The sequence below is a fragment of the Leptinotarsa decemlineata genome, unplaced genomic scaffold (genome assembly GCF_025532065.1).
Source record: "Leptinotarsa decemlineata unplaced genomic scaffold, Ldec_3_MD MMD2_P_RNA_scaffold_12, whole genome shotgun sequence".
Classification (NCBI taxonomy): domain Eukaryota; kingdom Metazoa; phylum Arthropoda; class Insecta; order Coleoptera; family Chrysomelidae; genus Leptinotarsa; species Leptinotarsa decemlineata.
In genome coordinates this window covers 12,513,987-12,528,033 of record NW_027412526.1, presented here as the reverse complement: position 1 = coordinate 12,528,033, position 14,047 = coordinate 12,513,987, and the positions used below count along the sequence as shown (strand labels likewise).

At 34.0% G+C, this 14,047-nt stretch overlaps 1 protein-coding gene across 1 annotated transcript in view; it reads left to right on the top strand.

Annotated features, from left to right (window-relative positions):
* LOC111505806 (uncharacterized) overlaps window positions 1-14,047 on the top strand; it is a 48,978-nt gene that overhangs the window by 3,862 nt on the left and 31,069 nt on the right. Inside the window, exons 2-4 of the mRNA XM_074174390.1 lie at window positions 1,457-1,696; window positions 8,095-8,454; window positions 11,519-12,259. Of these exons, the coding sequence (XP_074030491.1) occupies window positions 1,457-1,696; window positions 8,095-8,454; window positions 11,519-12,259 (1,341 nt within the window). The remainder of the gene's footprint in view (window positions 1-1,456; window positions 1,697-8,094; window positions 8,455-11,518; window positions 12,260-14,047) is intronic.

Below are 14,047 nucleotides of genomic sequence, written 5' to 3'. Positions count from 1 at the left end.
AAATATGAACTTGGTTAAATGATATTTTTTTAAATTACACTCATTCATAATCGTTAGGTTCAATATCAATTCCTAAGACTAATTTTAATCTCAATCTTGTTCTTAATCATAAGTATTCATGTACACCTTTGTAAAAACATGTTTGTATTTTGGTTGCTGCCCATTAGATTGGTGGATAAATAAATAAGTAAAACTATTTTGAAGGCTGCAACATTACTCTAGACGAATGAATACATTTTTTTTAAACAAAAACTCTTGTTACTTTCTAAACATCTTCCTATAAAGGGAATCTTTGAAAATGTTGTTCAAGTATAAATCATGATCTAATGGGGAATGTTCCTCAATTTGGGTTATTACAGCAAATGCAAGTTTGAACAAAATAAAGTTGAGTTAAATTCATGAGTTTTTCAAATTCACTTCGAAAAGTATTCAAACTGATGTTTCAAATGTTGGGTTTTAATTTTTAAAGGGATTTGTTTCTAATTCACATATTCACAGCGCCTAGAAATAATTGAAATAATTTATATGTACCTAGATATTCTACTTTAAAAAAGGAAAATTATCTTTATAAATCAACAATTAAGGCAAAATATAAATTATAGTTCAATACCACCTCCAGTTGTCTTATTATTTATTTATATAGAGGAAGATAGGTTAGGTGCACAACATGTCTTATGTCACAGAATGTCTCGGAACTCGGAACATAAGTAAACAGAACAGCAAGCCTCTGAAATATGTCATCTTTGTTTGTCTCATACAGGTAACAGATTCATTGTCCTTTATTAGCTATAACCGATGTTGCCAAATGGTGAAATAGAAACGAATCCCTTTAAATGTTGAATTGATTATTTCATTCCTCTTTTTCAAGTATTTAAATAATTTTTTAAAGAAAAAGATTGAAATGACAAGTTAAAAATGCGTTGTTTTAGAGTTCTTTTATGAAAACTACTTGATTTTCGTCAGGAGGAACATTCCCCATTATACCCGAAAATAACCCGTCTCTTGGTATTTATTTATCAACTCTTAGCAGTTATTACAAAATTATTTCACATTATATTATTATTGATTATGGCTTTCTATTTCTCCATCTTCATACAAAAAATGAGTTTTTTTCCAAAAAAAAGGAAGAAAACATTTTTTTCAAAATAAACTATTTACAAAGTGTATATCATGCAAAGAAGTATCTTTCAGACACAAACTGAAAAAAGCCTACTCGAAACAACTATTCTCATATAAACATTAAATGAAAGAAAAAACTTTATATGAACATTGAATTATACAAAAACTCTTTTGCTATTCAATTTGTACTCCAAACTTTCGTTATGGAATTGAAACAGATATTATTAACAGGGTTGCTACACAATATAGTGTATGACGGAGGTGAAATTTCACTTACATGGAACACTGTCATCCTCTTTCTGTTTTGAAAATAATCTTGTTGTCTTGTTGTCCACAGGTGATGTTGAAGATATACCTGGGCTGCCTAAGGGCATTGCCCTCAGGCGAAACATTCGGGAAGTTATGGACGAAACAAAATTGGATGAGTCTACATTGGCAGCTCAGAAGCTGGAAGCTGAGCGTTTGCGTAGGGTTCAAGAACAGCAGCGGATCAATCAAAAAATTCTCAAAACTCAACAAGAGAGAATGCAACACAAGGTGATTTCAATGTTGCAAGGAAATCAATTTTCGAAACCAGGTAAGGCTGTTGAAATGAATCTATAAAGCTTTAGTGAATGAAATAATTTAAAACCGTTTTCCTAAAGAAATATCTTTTTTTTGTGATTTTGCAAAGGGCTTTGAAATTTGTCTGACTTATCAATTACATCCGCGAGTCAAACTGTGTATTTTAGGTAATCTACATGTTTTTTTTTTTAAGAAAACAATTCAGCCGGACAAATATTTGAATAATTGAACAACATTTACAGATGTCACTGACTTTAAACACACTCACACTCATATTCACTTCCTCACACTCACACACACACCCACTCACTCATACTCACTCACGTCATACTCACTCATACACTCACAGACTCACACTCACTCACACACTTACACAATCACTCACTTTCCCACTTAAACACCTGTAGTATTTATGGATTTGATTATAATACTAATAATAATAAATATCTTCATTTCTGAAGAATAATCGCAAAAGGATACAAAAACAGAAATAACATCACCAGTCAGATAGATTATGTCAGACAGTATGGCTGAGGTATTCAGCAATAGTGTAGGGTTCTATATTCAGTAGAATCCTATGAACTCCCTTTTTGAATTCACCAAGTTTATTCATTTGTTTGATGCTGGTGGGGAGTTTCTTGAACATTTTCATGCTTTGATAGAACGGGCTCCTTTTTGTAACAGTTAGTCTATGTTTTGGGTATACGTAGTCAAAATTTCTAGTGTGGTAGACTATTTTCAAAAAGATGTTTGTTTTTAAAAAGGACTAACAAGAGTTCCTGTATATAGACACTTATATGTGTGAGTATTTTAAAACTACTGAATTTGCCTCTACATGATTTTCCTGAGTTTAGTTTCAGCATAGTTCATAAGACTCTTTTTTGTACAATAAAAATTTGCTCTGCATTTCTACTACCTCCATAAAAAATAATCCCATACCTACAAACAGATTGAAAATTTGAATGATAGACCATTCGAATTGCATCTTTGTCAACATACTGACCAATAACTCTCATTGAATATAACACTGAGTTCAACTTTTGACAAACATTTTGAATATGACTGTTGAAACTCAGTGTGCTGTCTATGTGCAGTCCTAAGAATTTGCACTTATTTTCTATTTTGAGTGAAATATTCGTCAGCCGAATTTCTTGAGGTAAGTCAAATCCTGCATGGTTTGTTTTGAACATTACAGTTTTGGTCTTATTGTCATTCAATATAAGTATATTTCTCCTGAACCACCCATCTACCTTACAGAGGCTTTCTTCTGTTATGGATATCAGACCGGGATAGTCTACTGCCTTGTCCAGCAAGTTTGTGTCATCCGCATAATTTGTCATTTTGCAATTTTGTGGTGTGAAATCTCCTCCAGAGAGGTAATAGTTTATTTACCATTTTATAAATATGTCATACTTAGAAAGTAAATCCGTTTTTCAATTGGTATTCACTTTAACATTTCTAACATTAAATAATAGTAATACTTCAGAATACTGAGAACTATATTATTATGTTTAGGTTATTTATAGACTTATATCAGATTGCAGAAAATCCTGTATTATGGTTCAAGCGCACACAGAACTTTGATCATTTGTTTTTTTTTGAACAGTTCAAAAAATTTACAACATCGTCCAAATTAAATAATATAAAATCAGATGTTCCCCAAGTTTCGGTTAGGCCCCATACTGTTTTTACTGTATATGAACGACATCACCTGACTAGATATCTTTGGAAATTTTACTCTCTCCGCGGACTATACAACTCTGTTTTGGCACGATATAGATCCCGAAAGACTCAGATAAAAAATTAACATTGATCTAATGAAAGTCGAGAACTGGTGTAATGCAAATCTCTTAACACTGAACAATAAAAAAGACAAATATCTCTTAAATGCAAACTGTCCAATATATTACTTGAGGAAAATCTTCTAGAAAAAGGGTGAAGCAAAATAATCATCAGGGATATTTCAAAAATAAATATCCAATCATCAAATTTGATGATCCCTTGAATAAAGAGTAAGACTTCATTCAGATATTATTTGACGTTAGAAATACTAAACTGAATACCAGTGAAAAAAAGGATATACTTTCCAAATATGACATATTTATGAAATGATAAAAAACTTACTACCAACTACCACGTAGGGAGCCCGTGTATGTATATCAAGTTCGGCAAATCATTTGTGTCTCTAAATCTGTATTCTTCAGTTCATGCTAGTCATGCATATCAATCAAAGAGATTTAAATGCCAGCCTCAAATGACTCATTCTGTAACAGTCAAAGCACAGATTTTGGAAATGCTTTCATGCTTCAAGATTGCAAATTTCCCAGATATCGTTCGATGTGACGTCATCTGTGCATATATTACGAACAACGAATGAAACAAGAATATCTGCCCAGTTTATCGATGTGACTTTTGCTGTTGTTAACTGGATATGATAGAACAAGTCGTTTATCTTGTGTCTTTGGCTTTTGAGTCGAGTCTCTTCGTCACTTGTAATCTGAAGCAGTTTTTTCTCTGGTCTCTCTGATGAACTGCTTGCAGGTCCATTCATTGATATGCAAAATGCGGCATCATTTGCACCATCTTGGTACGACTAGCTGGCTTATTTCTGTTGTCTCCTCTGGGCTCTTCAGTTTGCCATACGATAGGCCATAGTGGAGGAATAGGGAATACCACTGAGCTCAGTAAGCCTTACCTGCTACCCCAAACTTGAAGAGATTTGGTCCTACTTAGGTTCGAACTCCTTCCCGAGCCAGCTTTGAACCGTTATGAGATCATGTTGCTTCTGTTTTTTTTTTTATATTTAACCTATTGTCCATGAGTCTAGTCTCTCTGAATCTGATGTTATGTTTGTGTAGCATATACTGGTTGTCAAATTGCTGCTCTACTTATCTCGTTAATGAAATCCATTTCAAATTTCATCCTAGAATGCACACTTTCATCTGTCCATTTTTCATTGGAGGGTTTTGATGCTGTCCTTTTCTTTGTTTGGTTGATTTATTCTGTGATAAGGTGAGACCTTGGTTGTTTCCAACAGTCTGTCTGCAGCTTTCTGCATTGTAGCAATGCCTCTTCGAGAATTCTGTTTTCTCATAAGACTCTCCCAATTTAGAAATGATTTGTATAACCTTGTCGACTTTCTCTTTTAACATCAATTCTTTGAACAGGGTTCAATTAAGAATTAATTCTGAACCCTTCTTATGTAGTGCGATTACCATAAAAGGGTGACTATATAATTGATTTACATTCTATCCGAGAGATTATGAATGCAAAGTAAATTGTTCTTTTGGATCTAACAGATAAGTTATTACAGTTCCGTAAAGTGAAACCTAATAGATTTGAAGTGTAACTGCAATATAATTTACATGTTCTGCAAACCTAACCTGCTCATCAATTTAACACCTAGGTACTTAACTGAAGATTTAACACCTAGGTACTTAACTGAAGTCTCATCATATGATAATTGGTTTTCTTTGATAGAGTATGAAGTGTGAAATTTCTTATTTGATTTGTAAAACTGATATAACTACATTTATCAATGTTCATATGCAAATTGTTTTCATTACACCATCAAACCAAGTTGTTCACATCTTGTTGAATTAGTTTAGCATCCTCCAATGATCTTATTGGTCTGAAGAGCTTTGAGTCATCAGCAAATATTAAAAAAATCTGTGTTCTCAAAACATTCGGCTATATCATCAACAAAAATGTTAAACAGGAGTCCCTGATGGAACCTGAGTTATATGAGATGTAGCATACCCTATCTTGACTTGCTGAATACGGCCAATTAGGAAACTCTCTAACTACGATAGACTTTGGTCGGAGAGTCCAAATGATTTCAACTTGTGCATCAAAAATTTGTGGTCTACACGATCAAATGTCTTGGAAAAATCAGTGTTTACAGCATCCATTTGATCTCTGCTTTCCAAGACATTAACTTTTATTTGTTCAAACACCAGCACGTTAGTTAAAGTAGATTTTTTTCTGGCATAATCCATGTTGATTACTTACCAGAAACTCATTTGGTCACTCACCGAAGTATACAATAATTTATTTATTTATTTATTTTTACAAACTCTGTAACTTACAGTTACAGAGTAGGAAAGGTAATTATTACAAATAGATTTGTTCATCTAACAAAATGACAAAAAAGTTATTGAAAAAATATTCAACAAGACTTATACAATTTCATACAATCTATTTCTAAAACTAATAAGATTTTGGAAGAATATATCACAGCCATTTTGTACATTATTATAGGCATTGCACATAGCATTCAATGGAGCATTTTGATAATAATTTGTTCTTGCTGATTCAATATTCTTTTCGCGAGGATTTGTATGTTGTACTTTTCAAGTAGCACTACTTTGGAAATATCAAGGTCATATTTACCGGTTTCTCTGAAGTGAAGATGTCTTGGGAACTTGTTTTGAACTCTTTCAATGCTATACTTGTGACAGTTATATTGAGGACACCAGATAATGGAAGCATATTCCAAAATGCTTCTAATAACAGTGATATACGAATGTTTGATGCAGGTAATATTGTTAAATTGTCTAGAGTTGCGAAATAAACCCATACATACATCTTTGAGGTCTTGTTTATTATATTCAGTATATGAGATCTGAATTATGATTCATAATCAAAAGTAACACCAAGGTCTGTTATTTCTCGAGATCTGTTGAGTTTTATACCATCCATCTCGTAGCTGTATGTTATAGTGACTTTTTTTCGGGAGAAGGTCGTAGTATTACACTTTTGAACTTTGAATAACAATTTGTTCTTTTTTGACCATTCAACGATGTTATTTATATCTTTTTGTAGATGTACACAATCTCCAACTGTTGATATTCTTCTAAAAATTTTTAAATCATTTGCAAATAAGTAGCAAGATGATGTGATATTTTTTACAAGACTGTTGATGAATAAAATAAATAACAAAATACCCAAGTTGGAACCCTGGGGAACTCCAGACGATGCAATAAATGGACTGGACTTACGCCATTCCACTATCACACTTTGTTTACGAATAGATAGATATGAAGTGAAACATTTTATCACGTTAGGATGAAAACCAAAATCATATTCTAGGGTTCTTAGAAGAATTGGAGGGAATTTAGGGAGGGAACGTTGATTACATACACTACGGTAATTTTGTATATGTTGTTTCTTTCCTGTTTTGAATTTAGGGCGAATATAATTATGTTTCCAAACTTCTGGAACAATACCCATATCTAATGAACATTTGAAATTAAGGAATATATGGTATGTCAAAGTTTGAACACAAATTTTCAGAAAATAATCAGGTATTCCATCAGGGCCATTTGAATAACTAGCGGTCTTTATAAATTGTCTACGCCCTGTAAGGTAGGATTCAAACCATTTCGGGCAGTTTTTAACAACTCCATAATGATGTAGCTTCCGCAACAGTATTCTGTGGTTGACACAATCAAAAGCTTTTGACCAGTCACAGAACACTGCTGCAGTTGCCTCACCAATATCCAAGGTGCTATATGCTTTATGGAGAAAATTAAATATTGCATCATTAGTGATTTTGTTTTTTTGAAACCCAAATTGATGAGGATTGATTATTTTGTTTATATTTAGATGATCATTGAGTTTTATTTGAACAAATTTTTCAACTAACTTTGCTAGAGTTGGTTGTAAAGATATTTGTCTTAGATTTGATGGATCATTAAAATTACCCCCTTTAGACAAAGGTATAACCATACATGTTTTGAGGAATAGTGGAAATATTCCATGTCTGAAAGTTTAGTTTATGAGTCAAGTTTGTTTTCAGAAATTCTGATCGACAGATTATCAGTTCCAGATGTTTTTTTTGTTTCTTATAATGACTCTGTTCAGTTCTTTTACATTGGTGTTAAAAAACTGTATGGTTTGTTAATAGTTACCGTTTGAATAATCTTTAATGGATCTCGTATAGATTTCAAGCTCTCACTTGATTTCTCAGTCATGGAACATTAAAAGTCGTCAATAGTGTTGAGATGTAGGGAGGTATCTGCAAATTTTTTGTTTCTTTCCACCTCAATTCATTGACAATATTCCATGTTTCTTTCACTTTATTAGCAGCATAATTCATTATGTCTTTGAAATACACATCTTTTGCCTTTCGGATGTCGCATCTAAAGATTACTCTGTACTGTATTGAAATATGTTTCAAAAGCAATATTGTTCAAGTATTTCCTTACATAATGAAGGGATCTCATGTTTTTCGAAGTAATTTCAGTTTCTGTGGTGATCTAAGGTTTTCTATTTTAAATTTTCCTGAAATAGGAAGACGGTTTGGAAAAATTCACATAATTTTTTATGATTTTTAATCATAATTTTTGTTATTAAAGATATTTTTATCACACCAACTCACAACTGAAACTGCCATACTCTCCCTTTCAGGTCCATCAACACAAACGAGAATAGGCAATACTGTTCTAGTGAAATTGCCAAATGGACAAACCAAACCGATGACACGTATGCCGAAACGTCCGTTCGAATTGCTAAGAATGCCAAAAAATGCTGGCCCGAGTCTACCTCCAATGGGTGCACCAAGGAGTAACAGAAGTCTTTTAGTCACGAAAAAACCAGGATACGGACCGATACCTGCTCACTTACCTGGCGCTGATTTGACACCTTCTGTTAGTATAGCTCCTGTCACGAAGAAATTCATGCCGCCCATCGCTCATCGTCATAGCGATAGTGACAGCGAGAACGAAGATAGAAAAATGCCTTTTTCACCACCTACACACAGGCCTAAGGGTGAGTACTATTTATAATAACGCCCTTTTCATTACCTCTACACAGGTCTACAGATGAATACTGCAGTTGCTTTTGGTTTGTTAAGCAACAGGACATTTCCCAAATCGATCGAGTGATCACTGTTTTCGGAGTATTGCCCTTTGTCAGTGCAGGGCGGATCTAACAAACTAATATATAAAAATAAATGAATGTTGGGGAGAGAAATTAAAACAGTAGATATTTCAAACTAAAATTCGAAACATTCACCTCTCTTAACGTTCCTACTCAGTTAGATCTGATAAACACTTGTAGGAATATAACAATTTCTCGATAGACATTTGTGCAAGTTTCCTCACGGAGGAAATTCTAATCCTTGCAGTCCATCATCAGGATTACACTGAAATCAATCGAGTGATCAGCTGTAATATGGTTGGAGTATTAACAAACATCAGCATAGTAGGGATCCAACCAAGACAGTCAATTTCTTCCTTTATTAGTTTTGATATTTTTTCGTGTTAATGTCGAATGACATAACGAATGACAGTGATGAGTGTTAATGTTATTATTGGTTTCATTCAAAATGAAACCCATTGCCAAAGTCTAATTTCATGGGAAAGAATGTTTTTGTCTTTCTGCTTCTCTGTCTTGTTGCAAAAAAAATGTGGGAATCTTCCAAAGAAAGGAAGGAAGTAATCAAATTTGAAAATAAGTAACTCTATACATGGATGTGTAGATCATGCAAGAAGTAACTTCAGTGTTACTATCTTCATTCGGGTTTGAAGGTCGTCGTAGTTTGAAACTGCATACTAACGTTTTGCCTGCACGAGTGGCTGGCCTTTTCAGATGTTTATTCATCTTGATGATTAACCGATGACTAATCATCGGTGATGAGTCAATTTATCAAGAAGTAACTTTCAGACACAAACTTTAAGGAAAAGCCGCCTCGAAACAGCTTCTTTCATATAAACATTGAATTACACGAAAAAAATATACTTTCAAAACAAAAGTCATAAACACCGAATTATACAAAAAACGCTTTCCTCTATTCAGTTGCTATTTCAAACATTTGTTATGAAATTGATTCAGATATCATTCACAGGATTCCTACTCTGAATAGAGAAAAGTTTTTTTGTATAGTTCAGTGTTCATATAAAAGTATTTGTTTTGAAAGTATTTTTCTTTCGTGTAATTTAATTTTTATATGAAACTGGCTGTTTTGAGGGGGTTTTTTTCTTCCAGTTTGTGTCTGAAAGTCACTTATTTTTTAATCATCGAAAATCCCTTTATTGTTTTTCAAAATTATCCCCATGAATATCTATAAACTTTTACATGCGTTCGAACCAATTGTCAAAGCACTTTTGCCACTCTTATTGAGGTATCTCCAAAACATGCATTCTGAATGCAGCAACCGCTTCTTCAGGGGTCAAAAAACGTTGACCTCTCAGTTTATTTTTTACACAGCGGGAATAAAAAGAAGTCATTCGGTGCCAAGTCAGGACGATACGACATCAAATCAATGTTTTGGGTGCTCAAAAATGCAGTTGTTTGAGCCGATGTGTGAGAGCGTGCATTGTCGTGGTGAAGAGAGATCCGTCTTCGGCGGTTGGTTTTCCTGATTTCTTGGAAGACAACTGGCAAACAAATTGGCTGTTCTAGTGGTTGTTCTAGTGGTACGGTTGCGACATGTCCAGTTTTTCCGAAAAAACTGGCGACCATTTGCTTGGAAATGTTTTGTGCGCGAACAACTTTTATTGGATATGGCTCATCTTGAAACACCCATACAGTCGACTGCTGTTTACTTTCGGACTCATACGCGTAAATCCACGATTCATCACCTGTCATGATGTCATAGACTTGTTTCGAAGCACCGCGATCGTATTTTTTGAACATTTCCTTCAACCAATCGACACACAAGCCTATTTTTGAGCGATTGACAAATTGTGTGGGATCCAACGCGAACAAATTTTTTTCACAGTCAAATGTTTATGCAATATTGAATGTATGCTGGTCCCACTAATGCCTCAGGTTGTCTCAATCTCACGATAGGTCACATGACGATCTTGCAATATCAGTTCGCGCATAGCATCAATGGTTTTCGGAACAACAACTGATTTTGGACGACCTTCACGGAATTCGTCTTGCAGTGAACTACGACCACAATTGAATTCACCATACCATCGATAAACACTGGTTCTTGATGGAGCTTCATCGCCAAAAATTGAATTAAGTTCATCCATGCACTTTTGTAAAAAACAATCGCACGAAAATGTTCACGATTTAATTCCATTTTTGGGCCGAGATGAATGTTTTAAGTTACTGTAAACAACATAAATAGCGCGCGTAATTTAATTGCTTCCTTCTTTTATTTGGAATATTTCCACATATTTGTTTGTATCAAGATGGAGAAGTAGAACGACAAAACCTTTCTTTCCCAAAAATAATCTCTCCTAAAAAATATACCCTTTCTAGTGTAATTTCATGTTTGGTTATTTCTATAAAAAATCCCTTATGTTGGCGACTTTTTATTTGTTACTGTAAAAACGCAATCTCGAAAAGTATTTTTTTTTTTTTTTTTAGGAGACATTGACCACATATCAAAAATAACTTCTCAACAAAAATCATAGAAAAATGTTTATTCATTATAGAGATAAAAGGCACAAAAATGCATACATTTGGGGTAAAAATATATGAAGTAGTTTTTCATTATTTTTCAGTGTTTTGAAATATGAGGGGGTTCAACTTGAAAGAAAAGATTTTGGTTTGAACCAAATTTTTTCAAATGCTGAATGCTCTTTTAGATGGCCTCCATGCAATTATTCATTTATTTTCAAGATTTATACATAGTTTTTCTAATTTGCATAATTAGTGAATGAGAGCTTTGGGTACAATTTTTTGTTGCCAATGTCTCAAGTGTATAAGAGTCACATACATTTTATTTTATTATTTTCCTTATAGAAAAGTCCAAATATGTCAAATCGAGTTATTAAACTGGGGACACAGGGAACTGATAGTTTCCTGCGAAATTATTCAAGAAATAAGTATTGGTTGAACAGAAATAATATTTTATACTCTTGTTTTCAAACAGGTAAGCCTCCAGTTCCACCGACAATCGACATATCATCAGATGATGACTGTATAGTCGTTTCTGAACCAGAGGGCGATGAAGACGAACCAGACGACGATCCGGGCAACTCGGGAATGCACACCAATGACCAGTTCAATCAACCCGACGAGAAAGGTCGAGTTTTAGTGAATGTCGGCCATCCTGACGGAGAACCTGATGTGTTCGTCGCTCCTCAAATTTCTAGAATCATAAAACCGCATCAGATAGGCGGAGTGAGGTTTTTGTACGACAACGTTGTAGAGAGTACCAGCCGGTTCGAGTCTTCTTCAGGTTTTGGCTGCATACTCGCTCATAGCATGGGTCTTGGGAAGACCCTGCAGATCGTTACTTTCTCCGACATTTTCTTACGCCATACTCCTGCCAGGACTATCTTGTGCATCATGCCGATAAATACTTTGCAGAACTGGATGGCAGAGTTCAACATGTGGTTGCCGAAGGCGGAGGTTGCTGCAAACAGTCCTCTAAACGCAGATGGTGAGGTTCGGCCTAGGAATTTTGAATTGCTCGTGTTGAATGACAGCCATAAAACACTTGTGGCCAGAGCAAAAGTGATACACGAATGGAGGACGAAAGGAGGAGTATTGCTGATTGGATACGAGCAATTCCGCCTGTTGAGTTCGAGAAAGTTCCCCAAGTCTAGGAAGAAAACCAGTGAGATGGATCGTGCTGCCAATGACGACAGGAATAGAATATTATTCGATGGTAAGAAAGGGCAAAATAATATAATCATATTATTTTCCATAATTTGTTTGTGAAATGCACAGTAGTTGAAATATCTTATCAAATTTTTTGGTTTGGTGTAACATGGATAAAATGCAAGCTGTCAATTTCTTGAATGATTATTTGGATTGAAAATGGAATGTTAATATTCTTGGCAAATTTTTATTTGAAATGAGATTCTTATAAAGAAAATTATCATGTTTGTGGCTCAAAGAAAGAACATTTTCAGCTGTTTACCATATTTAGCTTGTTAGTGAGGGTAGTAAAAGTTAGAAGTGTTTTGTTGTTCATCAATTTTCTGCTATCGAAAAAAATGGATCATAGAATTTGCATAAAATTTTGTGTAAAGAATGAATATAGAAAGCATTAACCCCAATTTCGATTAGAGCATTTGAGCATTTCTCGAGCATTACTTTTTTCATGACTTCACCAACTCCACTTGAGATAAAAGAGACAATACATAAAGTGTGTTGTAAAGAAGCCGCTGGAATTGATTAAATAAATGGCAAGTGCTTGAGAGCTGTTAGTGATACAGTATGTTATCCTCTGTGTCACATAATCAATGAATCATTCAGTACAGGAAAATATCCTGAAAAACTGAGTTTCAAAGTCAGTACTGATAGGTATAAGAGGAGAGGTTCCAAGGAAGACATTAACAACTGCAGGAATGTATGATTTCACAATCAACTAGCAAAAATAATCGATTATTGCTTCAATTTCTGTCTGAAACATTTCTTGGAAAATAGTAAATTATTAAAAGGCTATTGAAATTGATTTCAGTCTTGGAAATCTACAGAATCGACTATGAACGAATTATGTAATGTGATTTATTCTAGCTTGAATACTAAGGAATATCATATTGTATAATTATATTGTGTGATATAGATCGGACACTTAAAACAGGTACTTAACTATATATATACAGTGTGACCCATTTTTAATGGAAACACCCCCCTAAAATTTGAAGTTGTTAATCGATTTTAATATTTTTTTTTAATATCAAGTACTAAAAGTTCTACCTTGGGACAAAATTTGAAATGTTTATTAAAGTTTCAGGGCATACTACGATATTTTTTCTTAGTCGAAAATCTGGATTTTTTTATTGAAAAAATCACTACGCCACTGGATTCAGAGTGCCTCTAAATAGGTGCGACCAAAATTTCATGAAAAAATATTCATTATTAACAAAGTTATGACAACTCAAAAATTCGAAAACTCACACAGCTAACAGTCACAATATATCATTTTTTTTATGATTTCAACAATAAAGTGCCGCCAGATAAAAAAAAAACAAATAGCGTAAATATTTTTAATGAAAATAACGGAATTACATTCTCACAATTCAACTAACAATGAAGCAAAAAATTTTAATAAACGTAACTAATAACTAATTATTGAAATGTTTCGATTCAGTGCAACAATTAATTCTAACTCATATTCTAGTAGCCTCTACTAATCCACCACGTATTTCGATACATGTGTCGTAACGCTTACGAATGTTTCTGATTACGTTCCTTAGTTCTTGAGGGCTATTATCTGCACATACCTGTCGAATTGTTGCACAAAGTTCATTTCTATCTCTTGAGTAGACCTTTTGTGTGAGAAGTCCCCAGAGAAAAAAGTCCAAAACTGTGAGGTCTGGAGATCTGGGTGGCCACTCTATAAACGGACTACCACGGCCTATCTATTGGTTTGGAAAATGTTCGTTAAGCCATTGCCCCACAGCTCTGGCATAATGAAGTGAACACCCATCTAACTGGACAATTAAAT